This window comes from Lytechinus pictus, chromosome 1 (genome assembly GCF_037042905.1).
Source record: "Lytechinus pictus isolate F3 Inbred chromosome 1, Lp3.0, whole genome shotgun sequence".
Lineage (NCBI taxonomy): Eukaryota > Metazoa > Echinodermata > Echinoidea > Temnopleuroida > Toxopneustidae > Lytechinus > Lytechinus pictus.
The window spans coordinates 43024981-43049543 of NC_087245.1; the positions used below are offsets into that span (position 1 = coordinate 43024981).

Sequence of the window (24563 nt, forward strand, 5' to 3'; positions counted from 1 at the left end):
GGCCAAAGTTCATTGACCCTAAATGACCTTTGACCTTGGTCATGTGACGTGAAACTCATGCAGGATGTTCAGTGATACTTGATTAACCTTATGTATAAGTTTCATGAACTAGGTCCATATATTTTCTAAGTTATGATGACATTTCAAAAACTTAACCTTAGGTTAAGATTTTGATGTTGATTCCCCCAACATGGTCTAAGTTCATTGACCCTAAATTACCTTTGACCTTGGTCATGTGACATGAAACTCAGGCAGGATGTTCAGTAATACTTGATTAACCTTATGGCCAAGTTTCATGAACTAGGTCCATATACTTTCTAAGTTATGCTGTCATTTCAAAAACTTAACCTCAGGTTAAGATTTGGTGTTGACGCCGCCGCCGTCGCCGTCGGAAAAGCGGCGCCTATAGTCTCACTCTGCTATGCAGGTGAGACAAAAAATGACATTGTTTCCCTAAATAATAAAATTATGTATTGATAGAAATTACCTTATGAAATCTAAACGTTTTGATTGAGTTTTCATCTTATTGGCAGTAAATCTTGAATGCAAATGTTTTAGCCATTAAACTTTTAAAGTCTTATTTCTGTCAGTGTACAATTGTAATTTACTCTTGTTTTTTTTTTTTTTTTGGTGTGCTTTTGTTATTGCAGATTGGAACAAACATCCCACAATTCCTGGAGGAAAACAGGCATGCACAACCGTTTGTCCTAGCCCTAGGCAATAGGATGCTGCTTCCAGAACAAGTGTTTGTCATCGTGGAACAATGTACCATCCCTTGTTCTGATCTCCTTCAGGGAGTAGACAGATGCTTCAAGCTCATCTACATACTTGATGTTGAGTTCCCTTGGGAATGTCAACATGTCTGGGATTTTCTTCAGAAGTGTATGTTTAAGCTTGGGGAGGGGAAGGGAAGGGATTCATCAGTTCCAGCAGTAACCCTCCTTCGAAACTTCCTTGAAAACCAAATGTAATTAATCATATGGCATAAATCTAAGTACTGCATGAGTCCTTGTACAGCCCACAAATGTAGCAACTCACACAATGTAGTAAAACATCTCCCACAGACGTAGTAAAAGTGTCTCCCACAAACCTAGATAGCTAATTCTTTGACTCTTAAAACTAAATTTCCAACTCTTTACCCAGTGTACACTGTGATGAAATCATCTAGAGGTAAGTGGTACTTCTTTAGGCATCTTAACATGTACAGTTTTTTTTTGTTACACCGTTTTAACAATTCAGAAACGTACGAGTCCCATTTCAGGTTTGATTGGGTAATCACACCTAAGATTTTAGCCTTATCCACTGAATTTCGCTAATACCAATTGACAGGAACGAGATCAACCTGTGTTTTTTTGCGAAGGATACAGATATAATGGTACAATTGTTTTAGGTTATCCATGATATTGAATCTGAATTGTTCCATTGAGAATGCATCATATTGAATTATCTCAAAGTATAAGTGTTTGAGAAAAGTGCTGTTCATGCCCTATCAGTTGTGGTTTTCAACAGCAAAAGTGTATATGTGTTGAAATAATGTAGCAACAATTTGTTTTTATGTACACCAACTATGTACCGGTATGTTAGACATGTTATGGACATTTAAAGGCCAAATCCATTTCAGGTTCACGCTCATTTTAATAGGGTAAAAATTTTCAAGCACAGCAGTAAAAAATGATGTAAATTAGATTAAAATTAAGGAAGTTATTACATTTTGAAGTTCTTGAAACTTCTTCAACGATTGTATATGAATATGCAAATAAGTGACTTGATGACATCATCGCCTGACAATTTTCCATTCATTTTTTACAAATAAATGACAAAAATTTCACATTTCAGCTTTGAGAATATTAAACTCACCTTAATTCCTCTCTAAATAGTTGCAGAATATTGTTAACTAATATATTTTGTTATGAGGGAGACTTTCACATGATATAGCTAAAAAGGTTAATTTTTCAGATTTTGTTTGTACAAAATATATGGCGAGTTATGAGGCTATGACATCAACTCACTCATTTGCATATTCATATTGATGTTTCAAGAAATGTTTCATCGAAATTTGCAAAATTTAATAACTTCCTGATTTCTAATCCGATTTTAATCAAATTTTCACTGATCTATTTGAAAATAGTTACTCTTTCTCCTGAAATTAACTTAATCTGGACCGGATTCAGCCTTTTAATACTTCAGAGCAGAAATGTATATATGTTTGAATGAATGTAGGAAATCACAATTTTTTAAAGTTGATGTGTGTCACAATTTTGATGAATATGTGATGCACTTTAAAGGGATAGTTGAGTAGTGGATGACTAGTCTAAAATCATCTTCGAAGTGTCTGTAGTTGTTGTGTCAAACTTCTAAAGACCTTAACTCCTGAATTGTTCATCTGATTTTGCTCAAACTTTTACTAATTTATGTATATATAAGTACTCTTCTGATAGTCACATGTAGATTTCTGGGTTTAATTCCCCATTATGAATTATTTACTCCTCTGTATGTGGCATTAAAATAGCAGTCTGAAGACTTAAAACTGCATCAATTGGCAACAAAATTACTAGGGGGTAACCATAGTGACACAATTGGTAAGCATTTTCTCTTCGAAAATTATCAGGTATAAAAATAATACTGATTCAAATGTATAGTGAACACTGGGTTCCGATCTACGCCCAATCCTGTCGAACACAGTTGAAGTGTGTGACGTCACAGAAAGGAGCAAATTTCCCCAAGCAGACGACGTCCTACTATAACGTACACAATTTCAAAGCAACGTTTTATCCTGTATAATTAGTTTGTCATAGGTGTAAGGGAAACAAATGCAAAGAGAAACTTAGACAGACCCCTGATATTTCACTTTTGTGTTGAACAGGCCGATGAACAGGGATAATTGACGGCATTCGCTGACTTTGCTCTCGACATAGGTAACTAGGTGAAAACTGCATGTGACCATTATAGTATACAACCGTATTGTATTGTGGGACTTTTAAATGCGAAAGTGGAATTTGTACCTTTTCAGAAAGGTAATTTATCCTTGCAGTGAACGTTTTTGAGCAGTACATTTTACTTTCCACGGTCTGTGAAACTTCTTTCTAATGGCATAGGCAAAAACCCAAGTTTGCAATAATGTATCCATAAGCTATAGACATCGTCTGCTTGGGTTGGTATACTCCCTTCTGTGGCATCATTAGAACATTGCCGTATTTCTTCCGATGTTCTGGTACTTAATAAAAATTTCGATTTCATTTAAATTGTTTTAGCACCTGGTATGACATTTACCAAAATCTTCAGGCTATCTACAAGATATTAGGGTACTTTTAGACATGAATTATCCGTAGCTATAATTTTCTTTCATTGTCTACTTTAACATTTGAATTTGGCATCACCAGAACGAGAGTGCTGCTCTTTATACAGTGCGTATAAAAAACGGACACACTAGAAAAGTCTAAAATTTTCATTTGTTTCAAATTGTGATGTCTATGTTTTGGTGTTAATATGTGCTCTGAAGTCTTATCTTTCAAATGCCATTTAAAAAATTAGTTTTGTTCATGCTTTACCGAACACGGAATGTTTTTGTCTGGGTTTTTAAAAGGAGGCTTGCGCAAAAATGGCATAAAATGAAAATATGATGATCGGACTTCTTGCTAATCAGCAGACCTCCTCTCAACTTTTTCATTATCTCTGCCATAATTTTCTAATTATGCGGTCAAAATTCATTTTCAAATCTTTACTTGCTTTAATTTTTTTAATTTTTTTTTAAATATGTTCTCTTTTAGCTTTGAATATTCCTTCTTTAAGCAAAAACATTTTTTTTTTTCAAACGAAGTATGGGAAAGCGTGTTTTTTTTCAAATCCTTTCATTGTGTGCTACAAACGTTATGGTGCCTTTAAACAGTGCCATACAGATGGGCAGGGGCTCGGGGATGTCCCCCCCAAAAAAAACAAAAAAAATAATAATAATAATAATGACCAAGAAAAAAGTGGAAAGGAAATAAAAGGAAAGATAGAAAGTGAAATATGATATTATTTTCTGAATATTATTTCAGAATCTGTCTCAAAATTGGATAGTTTAATAAAAAGGTGGAAATTTTTGCTTGCACACCCCGCTCGCTTACAATTTTTTAATACATTTTACCCAATCTGCCATACCTAGCTCCTTCAAAATTGACTCAATACACCATTGCCATTGAAAGATATGTATCCTTTCCTAGTTATCCTGTCAAGCACATAATTAAACTTGGTCAAGAAATCAATAACCCCTTGAAAAATGGATTCATGTCTTTTAAGGGTACCATAACATAATTTGTTTCTTTGATTTGAATAAGTAAAGGTTTTCGCAATTAATAATGCAAATCTTCTTGTATGGGTTGACAAAAGGTCTTCTTTTCTTACTTATGAAGGAAAATTCAAAGGTAAAAGAAGTTTAAATGAAAAAAAATAACTCGAGTAAATAAATAAATTTGTAAATAAAGTTTGACCGCATAATCGAAAGTTATGGCACAGATAATGAAAAAGTTAAGAGGAAGTCTGCTGATTAGCAAGAAATCTGATCATCATACTACTCATATTCTGCCATTTTGGCGCTAAAAACGTCCCGTGTTTGCTCAAGCATGAACAAAAATTATTTCTTTAAATGGCATTTCAAAGATAATATTTCAGAGCATATTTTAACATCAAAATATAAATATCATAATTTGAAAAAAAAAAAATTAAAGAATTTTCAAAACTGTCCCGTTTTTTTTAATACGCACTGTATATATATATATATATATTATGTCTTATTATTTCATTATTGATATTATAATTGATTAATATTATCCTTTTTGATATGTGCTGCATATGTTTTGGCTATATGCCAATAGATTTTGTTTGTGTGTGAGCTGATGAACTTCATAACATTTACATTATGATTGTATTGATGATGTTGATTAATGGCATTAAAAATTGAAGTTTAAAACATAGCAAGCATTGTAATGGACTCTTTACTGGGTTTGTCCACCGTATGAGGTAAATAGTTTTCAACAAAATGAATCAAAAATCTATTCATTAAATGAATCTATAACTTGTCAAAACAAAGAGTTTTTCTATTCAAAATGAATAGGTTAACTATTCAGTCGATTGATTCGATGAACTATTCATTAATTAACAGTATACTAGTCAAAAACTGATGAGTTTTCGATTCAAATTTTGACTAGATTTCGGTCTAATTTTTTTGACAAGATTTTTCTATTCATTTTGAATAGAATCTGGTAAGTGTCCCTCGGATGAGTTTTTCGATTCAAATTTGAATAGATTCTATTCACATTTGAATAGTTTGTTATGAGAGTGTACATTAGGCTAGCTATGCCTTTAAAATACACCATTTTGGTCACTTGTCGGATCAGAAAAGTTCCTGTAATTAGGATGACAATTAAGTTTTGAACTGGTTTCTCATTTTTACATCCCAGATCTGTGACAAAGTTACAGTGTCTGTTAAAGTTTATACGACATATTATTGGAATTTAACAAAAGCATTAATTATAAGCCTATGCCGTTAAAATACACCCTTTCAGTAATTTGAGAAAAGTTAGGCTGTAATAGCTTGGCCATTCCCGCCAAAACGCGTGCCCTAACTACCAGTAACTGCTCGATATTCAGTGCACGCAGACTAGACGTGCTAGCGCTATAGTGCAGTGCATTGCGCAATGCATATGCATGCAGCGCAAGCCATGCATAGCTCTCGAGTACCAGTCGGACATCATCAAGGGCTACAAAAGTTAGGTAAGAAATATCAAGTTTATTGTGCAGACTTTCTGTTTATGGCTGATGTAGTGTGTTGAACTCTGATAAAGTTGAAGGTGTAGATTATTTTAGATAGACATTCATCAAGTACCGGTATGTTACTGAGTGTTAAAACGAGTCTATAACTAAGAGTAAGAGTAAGAGTACTGCCTGGATCGAACTTAGTTAGACTTAGAACTTAGACTTGGAAGTTCAGGCGCTTGTTGTGACCATACTTTCTCCCGCGTGACTCCGGCGTGGAGATACCCTACTATAACATACCAAAAATCAACTAAATCTTTAAAAATTGTTGCAGTAATGGTCATGATTTTTTTTTTTTTTTTTTTTGGGGGGGGGGGTGATTTTTCCTAAAACAAAGAAATTAGTAGATCTAGACCCCTAGATATTGCTAGAACTTAGAAGTCTATAGAGTCTACACTTTCACACAAGTTTCACAGCAAACCGCTGCACATTATAAGGACTGCAGTAGCGGATCCGGGGGGGCTATCACAGCCGCGGCCCCCCTATTGGTACGCGCAGGCGCCAACAAAACAAAAGAGAAGGAAAATAAGAGGAAGAGAAGAAAAGGAGAAGAGAAAAGAATGAAGAGAAAGAGAAAAGAATTAGAAGAGAGAAGCAGGGTGAGAAAGGGAGAACGACAAGGAAATGGCACTAAGTAGTAAGTGACAGTAACCACGAATAAGGGAAAAACTGAAATGGGGGGGGGGGGGGTGACAGACCGTATTCTAATTTTGAGGTTGTGCAAAACTGAGTGGGAATTCAGCTTATTTTCAAAAATTCTAAGCATGCTTGTTCATAATGTTACGCCGTAGTGCCTGAAATGGTTAGTGTCAAACCACTTCTGAAAAGGCCTGCCCGCCCCCTCCAAAGAGCGGCAGAATGGTAATCAGGAAATTTTGGGGTCGATCCCAAAGGCTTGGGAGCTGTTATTGAAGAGGGTGCCGGCTTCAGCCCCACCCCCCCCCCCCCTGATGAAAATATCAAAATATTTTGCGAGCATAACTTAATAACGGAGAAAATCGTCTGCGCCATTTTTCAAATTTCAAACCTGTCAGAAAGTGTATACTAATGTCTTTGATTTTCCTAATGCATCAAATATCAGATCAGTAGATAACTAATTTTCTAATCAGTTCGCATCATGTTGTGTGATGCATTTATTTAAAAAAAAAATTATTTGTTTTTGCTTTTTCAGAATAAGGTATCAAAAGTAAATGGTGACAATGTTTTATTCATGTCTAGAGTCCTTTCTAGTGCTAAATTCATGGCAACCATTTGTATTGTAAACATTTGTGTCTTTTATAAACACCCCATAGTGCAAACTAATTATCAATCCGGTATGAGAGATTTGTCTTTTAGCCAGGGTAAACTCATACCCAAGATTGCAGTCTTAAATGCAGAATTGTCAAATGAGAGTGGTTTAGGATAGCTACCAGGAACGTATCTGAACAACTAGCCCCAGGACAGCCACCCCCAGACGATTAACATGTGGAAAGAACATGACTTGTTCCTTTTTATCAACAAGTTCGTCTCCCCCTTTTTTTTCTTCTTCTTTGCAGCATTTGGTGTCTCTCTGTACGTTGTTAACAGCGGGCCTGGCAGATTCCTACATCAATTCATCTTTAAACCCAAAGTGATTAGAAAGGTATGTCATGTATGTGATCAATGAAAGTCACTGGGGTAGAATTATTCTCATTAATTAGCTTATCAGACCAGGCTTTAATAAGTTCTAGTCTATCATGGCAGAAGAAACTAACAGTAACATACATGTACATGTACATGTAAGTAGCAATCTAGATAGTCAACGTAGTCATAGAAGGCAACAAGGAAGGTGCAAAATTTGTGGTTCACCTTGTGCAAATATAAAAGCATACAGTACATAAAACACTGCCTAATTTACAAAAATGAGCATAATGTGCGTTTTCCATGTGCACAGCCCGGATGCCTAAAAACGTGCGCTACATACAAAGGACTACTTACACATATGTCAAGAAAGCATGAGTGTAATCATTCAAAGCCTGGTCAAAGCCACAAACCATACATAGATGCTAGTATTTCTGTCAAATTTAGCTTGCAATTTTGTCAGAGTGAATGTGCTGATATTCAGGAGTTACTTGCACATTTGAGGAATCATATTGTCGATGGGATGTCTGTTCTTTGCCCATTTTCAAACTGTGAAAAGAAATTCAACAATAAGAAATAATTTTCTTCACACTTGTCAAGGTACCACAGAGATTACACTGCTTATTCTGTTAAGCCTGCATAAATTGTACAGGGAGATCAGCTTACTCCCAATGTTCATGTTGATTTCAGCGAAGTTGATAGTGATCCAACTGAAGAAAGTCACAATGATGGTGAGGATTTTCAAGACGATACTGATAGTGGTGATAACATAGCTGAATACACAAGGAACATTGCATTATTTTTGTTGAAGCTACTTGCCAAGTATCTTGTTCCTGAATCAACTATCCAAACTATTGTAGAAGAGATGTATGGCTTATACAAGCTAAGCCGAGAATGTGCTGCAAATCATGTTAAGAAAACCCTACAAGATGCAAATATTTTGAATGAAGAACTGACAAAAGATATTTTGGATGGTGTTGCAGAACTAGGCTGTAGTTTAGCTCCTCTTGATGACTCAAACAAGTTTGTATCTCCACAGTGTTGTGTTCTGAGATCAACTTTTTTACGCAAAAATTACTTCAAAAGGAAGTTCTCGTATGTACATCCCATTGAAATCAATCTGGGAAGAGATTCATCTGGCAAATCATACTTCTTTCACTATGTGCCTATTCTTGAGACGTTGAAAGTAATCTGTCAGGACAAATCTGTGCAGAAACATTTTGTTTCCACTAGGTTAGAAAAAGGTTTTGGTGACATTTGTGATGGACAGATATATCAGCAAAGTGCATTTTTCAAAGAAAACCAAGAAGCTTTCCAAATAATTTTGTATCAGGATAGCTTTGAGATTGTAAATTCTCTTGGCTCAGCTAGAACTAAGCACAAAATACTTGCAGTGTACTATACACTTGGGAACATTGATGCCCGGTGTAGATCACAAGTAGATCAAATGCAGTTGGTTCTGTTGTGTAAAGAAAAGACGATCAAACAATTTGGACAAGAAGTATTATTTTCCAAGCTAGTTGGAGACCTAAAAAAGTTAGAACAGGAAGGCATATCAGTCAATGGAAACCTTTTCAGGGGTTCATTATTGGCTATCTTAGGGGATAACCTAGGTGCTCATTTCATAGGAGGCTTTTGTGAAAGCTTTAATGCTGAGAACTATTGCAGATTCTGCCTTCGCACAAAGACACAAATTCGAGAAGAGCCTCCCTATGTAGAAGGAGAGTATAGATCACCAGAATCATATGATCACTCTGTGCGTATCGCACAGGAAACTCAGACCAATTCACATGCAGGGGTCAAATTTGATTCAAGCTTCAATTCTCTGTCTTATTTTCATGTTGCAAGTCCTGGTTTACCTCCATGCCTTGCTCATGACATTTTTGAAGATGTACTGGACTATGATTTGGCAATGTTTATTCAGTATTTTGTTGACTCCAGATGGTTCACATTTGACTTGTTGAATGACGAATTGAAAAGGTTCCCATTCTCTACAAGTGATTCAAAGGATGTGATGCATTCAGTTAGGAAAGGCGAGAAAGTTGGTGGACAGGCAGTTGAGAACTGGTACTTTCTCCGTTTTTTCCCAATGATTGTCTTTTCATTTGTCAGTGATCCTGAAGACCCAGTTTGGGAGCTGATGCTGAAGTTGAAGAGCATAGTAGAGATTGTTGTGTCACCCATGATTGATCATTCTGAGCTAGCCTATCTCAAGGTACTTGTAGAGGAATATCTTGAAGACAGGCAAATGTTATTCCCAGATAAGAGGCTTAGGCCTAAGCACCATTTCTTAAGCCATTATCCTTGGCTCATATTGAAGTTTGGCCCTCTGACAAGAGTATGGACCCTTCGCTTTGAGAGTAAACATGTTTTTTTCAAAAGATGTGTACGTTACTCTTCAAACTTCAAAAATGTTACAGCAACATTAACAGAAAGACATCAGTTAATGCAGGCATATTTCTGTGATGGGCAGTTGTTCCCAGAGAGTGTTAAGGCTGATAGAGGGACACAGTTTGACCCTTCTCTCTATGCCAGCAATATTCAAAATGCTGTGCATTCTAGGCCCATTCTTCAGCGAAATTGTGAGGCATCAGATGAGGTGACTGTTTTTGGTACACGATACAGGAAAGGCATGTATGTTGTTGTGAAGCATGCAAAATCATGGACATTTGCATGCATACTCCTGGTTCTAGTATCTGGAGAAACTGTCAATTTTGTTGCAAGGCAGTGCCAGTCTACATACCATTACAAATATGGCCTATATGAAGTATACAGTGACAGCAACTCAAATGTAGTATGCATTGAATTCACAGATCTCGCAGATTATTTTCCTCTCACCGCATACAGAATCAGGGATCTGAAATGATCACCCTAAAAACAAGCCAATGTGTCAACAGTAATGTGCTAATAGGGCGCCCTTGATGTCTAGCTAAGTAGCATATTTTTTATGGAGCTCCGTTTTAAACTTTGAATTTTCGGCCAAAATTCTATTTTCTGCATCCTGAGACATAAATAACTGAAGATGGGTAAAAGTGACAGACTTAAGAGACAACGCCAAGCAACTTCTGAGGAAAAAAGTGACGTCGAATCAGGAAAACGAACAATTCTGACAAGACTGCCACGCCCCGGGAAAAGGTACGTACTGCAAGTACGAACGATACAGATACGATGTTACGTAACATTTTATCGAGAAGGTGTCTGTTCTTGATGAGATTAAAACTGATATAAATACCATATCAGAGAGAATGAGCAGAATTGAAACTAAGTTTGAGAGGATGGATACAAGGATTCAAGATGTGGAAAATGCGACAGAGTTTATGGAAAATGAAATGAGGGAAATGAAGGAAGAAATTCAAAACATTCAAGCAACAAAAGCGAGCTATGAATATGTTAATAAGCTGAGAAGAGATGTAGTAGATCTAGTCAACCGTAGGAAGCAAAACAACGTGATCCTACATGGGATTCATGAAGGGGTAGAAGGCGCACCGAGCAATTGCATAACATTTGCACGTCATGCGTGACTTCTTCAGGCAGTATTTGCATATCAATGATGTTGAGATTGAACGTGCCCATCGAACCCCCGCCAGCGCCAGAGATCAGCGAAGCGAGAGACCGAGTCGACCACGCCCAATGCACGTTAAATTGCTCCGATACACAGATAGAGTGGCAATCTTGAAAGAAAGCGGCAAACTCAAAGCAGTTGAAATTCAGGGGTCACGTGTTGGAATAAGCGATGATGTTCACATGGATACAAGAAACGAACACAAGAGGCTAATGATGAAAGTGAAAGATCTTCGATCACAAAATAAATTTGCATTCATCCCAAACTCAGTACCACGTGTTATAAAGTATAAAGATGGCCCCAAAGATCTACCCGGCCCCCTTAAAACATTGAGGTTGGCCGATCTTGATAACGGCAATGTTAAAACGGTCTGATAAAGTGTTTAGAGAAATAAACAATACGACTACGTCTCTCTTTTTATGTCATACGAATGTCTGTGCCGACAACTAATCTTTTACTGCCAGGAGCTCCCCTCCCTGCACTCCTTTTTGTTTTTTCCATCATGATAGGTAGACTTAAAGCGGTCGACCCTCTGACTTTTTTTTTACCCTTATTTTTTATGTGTCTGGTACGGGTAGTCCGGTTTTTAGGTTTTTGTTTTTTTGCCTATAAATCTAGGCCTGAAAGTAATTCACATTATATTTTACTTTTCATGTTTGTATTTGTGAAGATATCTCAATACTTAATTATACGGTTGTTATCAACACATAATAACCTATCAACGTTATGAACGATTTTATAGATATAAAAATTTGCTCCCTGAATGTAAAGGGATTGAGAAACGATTTTAAGAGAAGGTGCATTTTCAACTGGATCAGGACTCTTGACTTTCATCTAATACTATTACAAGAAACCCACTCGACAACGAGATCAGAGCGAAGATGGAAACACGAATGGGGATATAAAATATTATTTAATCACGGAACATCAGAAAGTGCCGGAGTGTGCATTCTCTTCAAACCATCTGCTTCATTTGACGTTGTAAACACTGTTAAAGACGACCACGGAAGAATACTACTTACGATATTAAAAATAAATGAAATGATGTTAACAGTTGGAAATATTTACGGTCCAAACAACGACGACAGTTCTTTTTTCGAAGACTTACATTCTCTTATATTTGAACATTGTGAAGAACCCTATGTGTAAGCAGGAGATTTTAACACGGTTTTGGAACCCACAAAAGATAAATTCCCCAAAGCTTTCCAAAACCATCCAAGATGTAAAAAGGTAATAATAGAAATAATTGATGATTTTGATTTACTGGACGTTTGGCGCCATACTCATCTACCAGACAAAAAATATACATGGATGTCAAAAGATATGAGATTCAGAAGTAGAATTGATTATTTCCTCATTTCTCAAACCTTATCGTCTTCTGTTGTAACAAGTGACATTACCTATGGTTATAAATCAGATCATTCGTTGGTATCACTAGTTCTAATAAAATCAATTACCAAAAGGGGGCCAGGTTTCTGGAAATTGAATACCTCTCTTTTAGCTGATAATGATACTGTCAAGAAAATTAAAAAAGAAATTGTTTCAATTTTGAATGGAAATGATAATCTTCACTCCTTCAACGCTGGGAATATTTTAAGTATAAAATAAAACAGAAGATAATACAAATCTCAAAACAAAAGAAAATGGAAGATCAGGAGAAAATGAAAAGTTTAGAAAAAGAAATCAATTATTTAAATGATATTATTCAAAGTTGTGTGGATAATGAATTAGCAAGCAAATTAGAAGAGAAAAAAAGAGAATTTGAAATATTACATGAAAGTGTTGTACATGGGGCAATCGTGCGATCGAAAGTGAGATGGATCGCAGAGGGAGAGAAAAATACCAAATACTTTGCAAACTTAGAAAAAAGAAATTACCAACAGAAATGTATATTTCGGCTCCAAACAGATACAGGTATTATTTTTAATTCAAAAAATATTCTTGAAGAAGAAAGGACCTTTTATGCTAATTTGTATTCATCTCAAGAGAACATTCTGAATAGGAATATATCAATGAAAAACTTAAATATACCAACTGTAAATGAGAGTGACATAAATATGTTGGGATCAATGATAACAGAGAAGGAGTGTTATGATTCGATTATGTCTTTTGCAAATGACAAGTCACCAGGGAGTGACGGGTTGCCAATTGAGTTCTACAAGACTTTTTGGAATGAAATAAATCCTTTACTATGTTTAGTTTTTAATGAAAGTTTTGAAAAAAATGTATTACCTCATTCAATGAGGAAAAGTATTATTACACTGTTGCCTAAAAAAGGGAACCATTTACTTTTACTGAAAAATTGGCGTCCAATCTCTTTATTAAATAGTGATTATAAGATTCTCGCAAAAATAATTTCTTTCCGAATAAAAAAAGTAATATCACATAAATCTCATAAATCATGATCAATGTGGTTTTCTCAAAGGACGTTATATTGGCGAAAATATAAGACTTTTTATTGATATTCAAAATTATTGCAAAAAGCACAATGTTGGCGGTCTTGCACTCTGTATTGACTTTGAAAAAGCGTTCGATACAGTTGAGTGGTCTTTTATATACAAAACTATAAGGAGGTTCGGTTTCAGTGAAAAATTTGTTCGTTGGGTTCAACTTCTTTATGTTGATATTAAAGGTTGTGTAATAAATAATGGCTATTCCTCAAATATTTTTGAAATACACCGCGGAGTAAGACAAGGTTGTCCGCTCTCGCCATGTCTCTTTATTTTAGTTGTTGAAATTTTAGGTTGTTTAGTTCGAAAAAATCAAGAAATTCGTGGTTTAAAAATATATGATAATACTGAAATAAAAATAAGTCAATACGCAGACGACACAACCATTTACCTTGAACCCAACGAACAAAACTTAAGAAAATGCATATCTGTATTAAATACTTTTAAAGAAATGTCTGGATTGAAAGTCAATGTTGAAAAGTGTAATGTTATTCAACTTGGGAATTGTACGATGTATTTATGCCAAGACATTTCTTTTCAATGGCCCGTAGATTATTTTTCTTATTTAGGCATAAAAATCCCATTAAGCGATAAACATAATTTTTTTGATTTAAACTTTATACCAAAACTGGATGAGATCAAATCTCTGTTAAACATTTGGAATGGTAGATCTCTTACATTGTATGGAAAGATAGTAGTAATAAAAACATTGGTCATTCCAAAACTAATATATCTTTTAAGCATTATTTCAGACCCACCACCGACCTTCTTTATCGAAATGCAACAGCAATTATTTAATTTTTTATGGAGTAAAAAAGGTGATAAAATTAAGCGTTCTCTTTTATACAATGACTACAAAGATGGTGGTCTAAAAATGTTACATTTGTCATGTTTTAATCAAGCACTTTAAGTATCATGGGTCAAAAGATTTTTAGATGATGATAACAATGGGAAATGGAAGTGTTTTTTTAAAGAATCTGTTCGTTTCATTGGTGAGAGCAAATTTACGATTTGGAATATTAGCAAAAATCATATATTATTCAATCCATGTACCGAAACTTTTTGGAATGATGTATTGAGTTCATGGTCATATTACAGATACTATAATCCTGTTAAGTTTAAGGAAATACTGTCGCAACCTCTGTGGTTCAATTCACACATTTTAGTTGATGGAAAACCTCTTTATATTCAAAGATGGTCAGAATCTTCTGTAAACACTATTTACGATTTTCTGACAGAAGATGGACTTTTTAAGTCTTTTGAAGTTATAGTTGAAAACTACGGTTACACATCCATTATGATGTATAATTCATTATTATCTGCCATACCAAATGAATGGAAAAGAGTTATTAGAAAAAAATACATAAAACTACGGAAGCTTAAACGTGCAGCGCAAAGGCGAGTTGTTCAACTCGCCAAGGCGCCTTGTTTCGGCAAAAAAGGCGAGAAGGCGACTTGTACAAACTCGCCAAGGCGCCTTGTTTAAGACGAGAAGACGAGAAGGCGACTTGTACAAACTCGCCTAAGCGCCTTGTCTAAGACGAGAAGGCGAGAAGGCGACTTGTACAAACTCGCGAAGACGCCTTGTTTAAGACGAGAAGACGAGAAGGCGACTTGTACAAACTCGCCTAGGCGCTTTGTCTGATAAGAGAAGGCGAGAAGGTGACTTGTACAAACTCGCCTAGGCGCTTTGTCTTTGATGAAAAGGCGTCTAGGCGACTTGTGCAAACTCGCCAAGGCGCCTTGTTTTAGACGAGAAGGCGAGAAGGCGACTTGTACAAACTCGCCTAGGCGCTTTGTCTTTGATGAGAAGGCGTCTATAGGCGACTTGTACAAACTCGCCAAGACGCCTTGTCTTAGACGAGAAGGTAATAAGGCGACTTGTACAAACTCGCCTAGGCGCTTTGTCTTTGATGAGAAGGCGTCTAGGCGACTTGTACAAACTCGCCAAGGCGCCTTGTTTAAGACGAGAAGGCGAGAAGGCGACTTGTACAAACTCGCCAAAACGCCTTGTTTGAGACGAGAAGGCGAGAAGGCGACTTGTACAAATTCGCCAAGGCGCCTTGTTTAGGACGAGAAGGCGAGAAGGCGACTTGTACAAACTCGCCAAGGCGCCTTGTTTAAGTCGAGAAGGCGAGAAACCGACTTGTGAAAGTCGCCAAGGCGCCTTGTTTAAGACGAGATGGCGAGAAGGCGACCGTGTACAAACTCGCCAAAGCGCCTTGTTTAAGACGAGAAGGCGACTTGTACAAACTCGCCAAGGCGCCTTGTTTAAGGCGAGAAGGCGAGAAAGCGACTTGTACAAACTTACCAAGGCGCTTTGTTTAAGAAGAGAAGGCGAGAAGGCGACTTGCGCATATGGCCATGGCCGGCCGAGATCTAGACTTGCGCACGCGCGCTCGATCTCATCTGTAGGTACTGTACGTACATGGTCTAGAGATATAGGTAGTCTACATGTATATAGATCTAGATCTATAGGCCTACTACAAGTTAACGATCATGGCAGACCAAACAGACGAGAACAAGAACAACGGAGACAGTACTAGCAGTGATGAGAACGGCGAGGAGAAGAAGCAGCATAATGTGAAGATTCTCTTTAGGATGGTACCGGACAGAGCTCGAGAGGTGGAGGCAGTGCGGGGGGCAAATAGAGCCGATTTAATCGAACTTTCACAACAAGTAAGTATACTGTATAGGCCTAACTAGGTCTAGATCTAGGTAGACTATAACAAGTTAGGCAATCACGTCGAATAAGGGACCGGCAAAAATAACACGAGAAGGGATAGGGTTTTAGCGTTAGGCCGCCGACTAGATCTAACGTTAGGCCTAAATCTCTAACTTAGGGTGGAGTGTAGGGTATGTTTGCCGGCTGGTCCCCTATTCGACGTGATTACCACAAGTTACTTAGGCCATTTTCAGGGTCCCGTTTCATATTTAACCTGTTATCAATAACAAGTTGCAATAACTGTTAGACTATAAGCTACTGGAATCCTTGCATCTGATTGGCTGAGAGCAAATTTGTCAGAAATATCAGTTGTTACTGATAGTGATATTGTCGATATAAAAGTGATATAGGGCCTAGATCTAACGTTAGAGGCTAGATCTAGAGAATCTAACTTAGATCTAGACTAGTCTAGAGTACCGAATTGTGACCCCAGGACCAAAATCCAGTTGAAACCAATTGGAGCAAAACCAATTGAAACCAGTTGCCAACTAAGTTTCAATTGGATCCAATAGAAACCAATTGAAACCAGTTGAAACCAATTGAAACCAGTTGAAACCAATTGAAACCAATTGAAGCCAACTGGTTTCAATAGGGAAATTGGAACAACTGGTTCCAGTTGAACCAATTAGGCAACTGGAACCAGTTGGCAATTGGTTTCAACTGGTTTCAATTGGAACCAGTTGGCAATTGGTTTCAACTGGTTTCAATTGAAACCAGTTGCCAACTGGTTTCAATAGGGAAATTGGAACAACTGGTTCCAATTGAAACCAGTTGAAACCAATTGCCAACTGGTTCCAATTGAAACCAGTTGAAACCAATTGCCAACTGGTTCCAGTTGCCTAATTGGTTTCAACTGGAACCAGTTGTTCCAATTTCCCTATTGAAACCAGTTGGCTTCAATTGGTTTCAATTGGTTTCAACTGGTTTCAATTGGTTTCAACTGGTTTCAATTGGTTTCTATTGGATCCAATTGAAACTTACAGTTGGCATAAACTTAATTAGTTATAAGTTAATTAGCTCTGGCACTAATTATCGCTCATGTCAACACAGAAGCATTGTTATATGTGTCTACATTAAGTACAATGTAAAGGGCATTATAATATGCAGACCATATAATATATTTAACAAGGTGTGTGTGTATTGGGTTTTTACAGACGTGTATCAATCAGATATGATTATTTACGTCTGGGGACCGACCTTTAACGTCACCATCCGAAAGACGCGATTCAGTTTCGAACCTGCGTCCTCGGCTGAATCAGTTTGTAACTTCCACTGTTAGCTGGATTACAGGCGCACGCCACAACGCCTAGTTGGAAGGAAGGAAGGAAGGCATTGCCATTATATATGTTTCTATTTTAATGTATTTTGTACATGGTTAGTGTTTTACTAATCAACTTTTAATCTGTGTAATTAAAAAAATATGTTACTAATGAACATGCTTATCATTGCTAATTAATCTTTATATTTATCTAAAACAAATGCATTACTTGCAAATGAAAATTAATTAATAAGTACATTGTAAATCAAAATAAATTACATAAAACATTGATCTGCACACAAGCAGATAATATGCAAATTAACTGGTTTCAATTGGATCCAGTTGGGTAACTGGAAATATTTCCAATTGGAACCAATTGTGTAACTGGAAATGAATTCTAACTGGAACCAGTTGGGTAACTGGAAAAAACTTCTAACTGGAAATGAATGCTAACTGGAACCAATTGGGTAACTGGAAATGAATTCTAACTGGAACCAGTTGGGTAACTGGAAATGAATGCTAACTGGAAATGAATGCTAACTGGAACCAGTTGGGTAACTGGAAATAAATTCTAACTGGAACCAGTTGGGTAACTGGAAATGACTTCTAACTGGAACCAGTTGGGTAACTGGAAATGACTTCTAACTGGAAATGAATTCTAACTGGAACCAGTTGGGTAACTGGAAATGACTTCTAACTGGAAATGAATGCTAACTGGAACCAGTTGGGTAACTGGAAATGACTTCTAACTGGAACCAATTGGGTAATTGGAAATGAATTCTAACTGGAACCAGTTGGGTAACTGGAAATGACTTCTAACTGGAAATGAATGCTAACTGGATCCAGTTGGGTAACTGGAAATGACTTCTAACTGGAACCAATTGAGTAACTGGAAAAATTACCTAGCTTACTGCATGGTTCCAGTTGCACTTTTTATTGGTTTGAACTGGAAATGAGTACCCATAACAATATTTTCCAGTTCGGCAATTGGTTTCAACTGGAAATTTTATATTCCAATTGAAACCTATTGAAACCAATTGAAACCAGTTGAAACCAATTGAAACCAGTTGGAGATTTCAACTGGTTTCAATTGGATTTTGGTCCTGGGTATCTCGGAGGAGCATGATGAAAAACATCCACAGCCAAAATTTGGTAGGAATCGGGTCAACGGAGCCCGAGATATGACCACATTATTCATGAATACTTGTTGAAGTCAATGTATTGGCCTGGTTCTAAACTTTTAGAACCAGGCCAATAACACATTGACTTCAATGGGACTAGACTCTATTCTAGGTATAATTCATGTGGTCATATCTCGGACTCGGGCCCCGGCGGCCCGTTGAACTGATTCGTACCAAATTTGGGCTGTAAATGTTTTTCATCATGCTCCTCAGAGATATGAAAGAAAAAACAATGAAATCCAAAAAAAAATATTTTGTGACGTCATCACTTCGGTACTCTATTGATAACAAGTGTTATGAAACGGAGCTCAGGACAGGACTCTAGATCTCTATCTAACTGTTATTATTTCACTATCCTGGTCAATTCATGTCAGTTTACATTAGCCATAGACCCCTATAAAAAAAGTTAGAGCTATAGAGGTCTAGCCTTGACTTGAGACGAGGCGCGCTACCGATGATCCGTCGTACGATGAGCACAAAATAGCCTCACCCAGATCATACAAGATACAATAAGTCTTTATTGGTCCATGCACAAAATACATGGAAATTTAGCTTCCAAAGGCTTTTCAACATGTTATTGACCTAAAACTATACCAAAAGGTCTATACAGTAACAATATAAACACGATATTAAGAAAACAATTACAACATCAATCCAGAAAGGGTGAACATGTACGCATACGAGAGTAATACAGTACAAAAGATGATTTACAAACTCATCAAAAGACGGATTTAACTTAGCCCCCCCCCCCCCTAGCCACACCCCAGAAACCACAGAAGTAGCCACACCCCAGAAACCACAGAAGCTTAAAGCTCAACTTGAGTTGTTGAAGCCAAAAGTAAATTGGAAAGAATCGGTTAGATATATGTCCTTATATTGTTCCATTTACATATAAATATACCTACACCAGATATGGTTATAGTAAATAGTGTAAGTAAAATACGCGCTGTGATTGGTTGGATTAGTATCACGTGGCATTAAAGAATTACGGTATGTTTCACGATCGTGAAACATTTCTTTGATTCATGCACGGGGAATCCCGTGTTCAAATGAATGGGGATGAGTCACTCTTGTCCGATTCTGCTTGCGCGTTATACTAAAAGGGTACGCACACAAGCTTATAACAATGGGTACGCGCAGTAACAATATACGTCATAATGGCTTAGCACAATAAATAAAGTTGAAGACAATTCATTATTCCTAGGGCTAGGCCCTAGATCTAGGGGTCTATTTACTATAATAGATATTGCATGTTCTATCTATGCACCATTACTGTACTATGTGAACTCCAACTACTAAATTATCCCTCGTGCAGGTCTATTTCACCTCGGCCTTTGGCCTCGGTGAAACAAACCTGCACTTGGGATAATTTAGTAGTTTGTCGTGCCATAATCTAGTATAGTGCATGATAGACCATGCAATATCTATATAATAGTAAATAGTGTAAGTAAAATACGCGCTGTGATTGGTTGGATTAGTACCACGTGCCATTAAAGAATTACGGTATGTCACACGATCGTTAAACATTTCTTTGATTCATGCATGGGGAATCCCGTGTTAAACTGAATGGGGATGAATCTTGCCTGATTCCGCTAGCGCGTAAAAGCAACTTTTATGCGCAACAACAATATACGTCACAATCGATTAGCACAATTAATTAAGGCTAAGACAATGGATACGCGCCAGAAAAATACGCATAAAAATTAATACCAGAAAACGCGCAGGAACGATCTACGTCATAATGGCTTAGCAAAATAAATAAAGGCGAAGAAACTGCAGCAGGCCTCGGGTTAGGCCTTAGATCTAGGGGTCTATTTACTATAACAGATATTACATGTTCTATTGATGCGCCATTACTGGACTATATGAACTCCAAATACTAAATTATCTCTCGTGCAATTATATGTCACCAAGGCCGTATGATGCACATATTACGGTATATTCAACACCCTAGCATGCACTATATGTATAATATCAGATCTGGCAAAGGTTGAACTTGAGTATTGATTCTTACTGTGCGCAGTTGAGAATCCATCTAGTTATTTCTTGCCATAATATTGTGACAACTGACTTAATCTTGCTCCTCAGATTTTTGCAGATCAGCCTTTTGGTTCACAAGTCAGGCTGCAGTATTTCTCTCAGTCGTGGAATGACTGGGTCGATGTAACGGAGTCGTTCAGGCTAGAGACCAGTGTACAAATAACGATGTTAGTGGATGATGGTAAGAAAATTAAATTCAGCATGATCAGTAGTAGCCAGATTTTGTTGAAGGATGCCAATGATAATTTGAATGTAAAACTTTAGCCAATGTAGGAAAACTGGGAGGTGCCAATCACAGTTCCCAAAACAATTGAATTTACTTGTCTTTTGCTATTGACTTGGCTATACCCAGATTAGAGGCTTGTTTGGTAGTGGGTGAAAATCTCTCTTTGGTCTCGCCCATCAAAGGTGTAGGCGAGACTAGGGGATTCGAGTTCAAATTTTTACATTTTCTGCTGGGGTTTGTAATTTTGAACCTTTGTTTAACTTTGATGGTAGATGCCATACAGTGACCTAAATATTATTTAGGGGTCAAAGGTCACGTATATAGGTAAAAGGTCAAACAAGGTCAGATATTAACATTTACCTGCAAGTTTCTAAGTAGGGGGTTAATGATAACTTCCGAACCATAAGCCCATTTGTGGGTACAACCCATGAGACCGACACCCACGAGTCCGACGGCCCACGAGACCGACAATAAGTAAAATAGGCCAACGAGATCGACTTTAAATGAAATAGGCCCACAAGACCGACAGCCCACTAGATAGACAATAGCTAATAAAGGTACACGAGACCAACATCACAAAAATATGACCCACGAGACAGAAAATACGCAATTTAGGTCCATGACACCGACGGTAGACCAAAACAGCCCACGAGACCGACAGTACAGAAAGTGAGCTTATAAGGCAGACGTTATCCAAAACAAACCCACGAGGACGACAGGATAAACAGCGCCAGCTTGTGACCATATATAGAAAAGTATTTGTACAGGATGTCTCAAAATTGTTAGGTAGCGCCTTTGTGAAGGAGACAATAGATTCGAAAGAGCAGGGCTTAAATTAACCCAAGGCCATGAGGCCATTGCCTTGGATGCCCCCTTAAGTGGCCTTAATGCCCCTTCCAAAAGTCCCTGTTTGTCATTGGAGATTTTGGGTGCCCTTTCTAGACATTTACATTCGTACTGTAATGAAAAAAAAGGGCCCTATGGAAAAAGTGGCCTTGCCCTAAATCTAACGAAATTTAAGGCTTGAAAGAGTGATATTCAGGGGACTGCCCTCCCATAACGGATCTACGGGGGGGGGGGGGGGGGGGGTTGTGGGCTGCAAAAAAAAATGGCGTGCATTGTGATATACATGTACCCATGACTTACCACGTACATGTAGCATGTGAAAAACACGCACGTGGTGACGTCCCGACAAGCGGTCAAAATTGATGCTTATTTTGCTCTTTTGTCAGCAATTACGCAATTTTCTGCAAAATCCTTTGGTGTGTAGTATTTATTCACTATGCTTGATATTTTAGAAGGAAAACTTGTGTTTTAATTTTTTCATCATGACCACTACTCAAGATTATCTTTAACGTGCAATATATTGCAAATTTTGCTAGGGGCAGAGGCGTTTTTAAAGTAAATTTTGACTGCGTGCAGTCGAGAATCCTTTTTGCATTGACGCCCAATGGCGACAATGTATTGTTCTTGTTCCGTATTCCTATTCCGTCGTCTTCTTCTTCTTCTTCTTCCACCAAATCCCATTCGTTTAACACATGGTTTTTGTTAGCTCTACCTTGGCTCCGTCCCTCATCCAAATTCATTCAAACTTTGTAGACATGTTGTCCAGCATCCCTAGTTGTGCACCTCGTCTTCCATTTTCCAAAATCACTCATGCATGACCATCAAGGCGCCATTTTGTAAATTTCAAGTCCGTTTGCATACCATTCCTAATCTCGTCCTAACTCCCGCATCCTGCATGCTACAGACTTCTAACAAATTGCTATAGATAGCCAAAGAGTTGCCCCATCATTTGCGACGCATAACCTGACCTTCAAAATGCCATCTTCATGCCCTAAATTCAAATCCGAAATAGCCTTCCTTCAAAAACGTCATATTTATTGAAATGTAAAGTCAAAAAATCGTAAAATGGCCATAACTTTCTTGTTTTTATTCATTTCGAGCTCATATTTTCAGGAATTGATACTGGTACCATATCATACATAGGAATTAGTTTTCACGCATCATTGATCTTCCGGTATTGAAATAGCGCCCTCTAAAGTTTCAAAAACGCTTACCTTTGAATGCTCCTCATTGCGTCATGCATGGCAAAACCCGTACCCTTTTTTAGATTTAGGGTGTTCAAGGTATGCCCTTTCATGCCATTTAGAAAAAAATATACCTTACCACTGACGAAATATCTGAAAAATGCTCCCGAAAATCAGCACAATACGCAAAAATGCACTATAATGCCAGCACAACTTCAACTTGCTCTTATTTCCTTATTATGGAAGCTTATCCTTTCTAACTTGGCAGATATGAGTATTGATCTATACTTTAACCGTTCGTCAACCTTTTGTGACAGAAACTGACATAGAGCTGACGTCAGCTTAAAATTATTGTGAAAAACTGTCATTTTTAATGTCGTTCTTTATATGGCATTTACTTCCGGTCTATTGCTTGCGCACAAATAAAAGTGGTATCAATGTCACCGCATTGAAATGCTCTTTCCAGTGATACCAAATACGACATAGGTTACAACAGAAAATTTCAAGATAAGCCAATCTGAACACATGGTATACTTCTCACAATGCACACATTATCAACAACAGAATTGTACACAATGTCTATGGCATAACGTATTATGCATGCACATCGTTCTGCTATGTACTTTACACTGAGTTACGTTAATGAACTGTCAGGGAAATTTGTATGCTTATTCATATCACTCTCTGTGTCTTTTTCTCCCTTCTCTCTCTTTGTTGAGCAGCCATATGGTCTAAAAATGGACGAAATCTGTTTGACTCGAGAATGTAACTTCCTATGGAGGGCAAAATGTACCAAAATCCACTTTGATTAACATGTAATTTTTGTAAGTCCTCCCCTGCCTCCGCTCCTCATCCAAATTCATTACGATTTGGTAGACATGTTGTCCATGAGTATTTATTGTACCTCTTATTTCATTTTCTAAAATCATTCATGCATGACAGTGCATGCACCATTTTCAGTGAGTGACATCATCATCTCTCTCATTTGGATGTAACTGGCTCGTTCTTATAACTCTTTTGTTAAAAATAAGCGAAACTTTGAAATGTCATAACTTTCTTATTTTACATCCGATTTTGATGAAATTTTCAGCATTGTGCTTGTCTGATTTTTTTTTATTGATTCAAATCAACATTTTTCTGAGGTGGACTTGACCTTTCAATCAGACGCGTCAATGCATGCACATCGTAATGAAACGATTGCAGTTCTAGTTTCTTCTTCTTCTTCTTCTTCTTTTTCGTTTCAACCTGAAAAAAGTCAATAAATTATCTTTTTCTGTATTTCTTTTTTTTTTAGGAAGCACTAAAAGGGCAGATGATGATTCAAGAAAGAGAAAACTATTAGATGTTTTCAAGAATGTGGCACAAACAAAAATGAAGAAGACATCTATGAAATCTCGGGGAGAGGTATGATTGTTTTTGTTTTTTTCATTATATTTATGCCTCTGCCTGATAAGGGATTGAGGGATTCATAAAATTTGGTAAAAATCTTCCTTGGAGAATGTAATGTAATATATGATAGAATGGGCTACCTAGTCCCCAAAAGTGTCCATGGACAGAGGACCCTGATGATATAAGGGAATCTTTTTTTTTTTGGGGGGGGGGGTATGTTGCACCCACAAATGTAATAACGCCCACAAATGTAATAACGCCCACAAATGTAATAACACTTTACCCACAAATGTAATAACACTTTACCCAC

The 24563-nt window shown here is 37.2% G+C and overlaps 1 protein-coding gene across 1 annotated transcript; it reads left to right on the forward strand.

Moving 5' to 3' along the window:
* The first annotated feature begins 5638 nt into the window (after nt 1-5638).
* Nucleotides 5639-13987, forward strand: LOC135155060 (uncharacterized). Its single transcript, XM_064103585.1, has 2 exons — nt 5639-5751; nt 7329-13987. The coding sequence occupies exon 2, from the start codon at nt 8258-8260 to the stop codon at nt 10256-10258; it is 2001 nt and encodes a 666-aa protein (XP_063959655.1). The 5' UTR covers nt 5639-5751; nt 7329-8257; the 3' UTR covers nt 10259-13987.
* Nucleotides 13988-24563: the final 10576 nt, after the last annotated feature.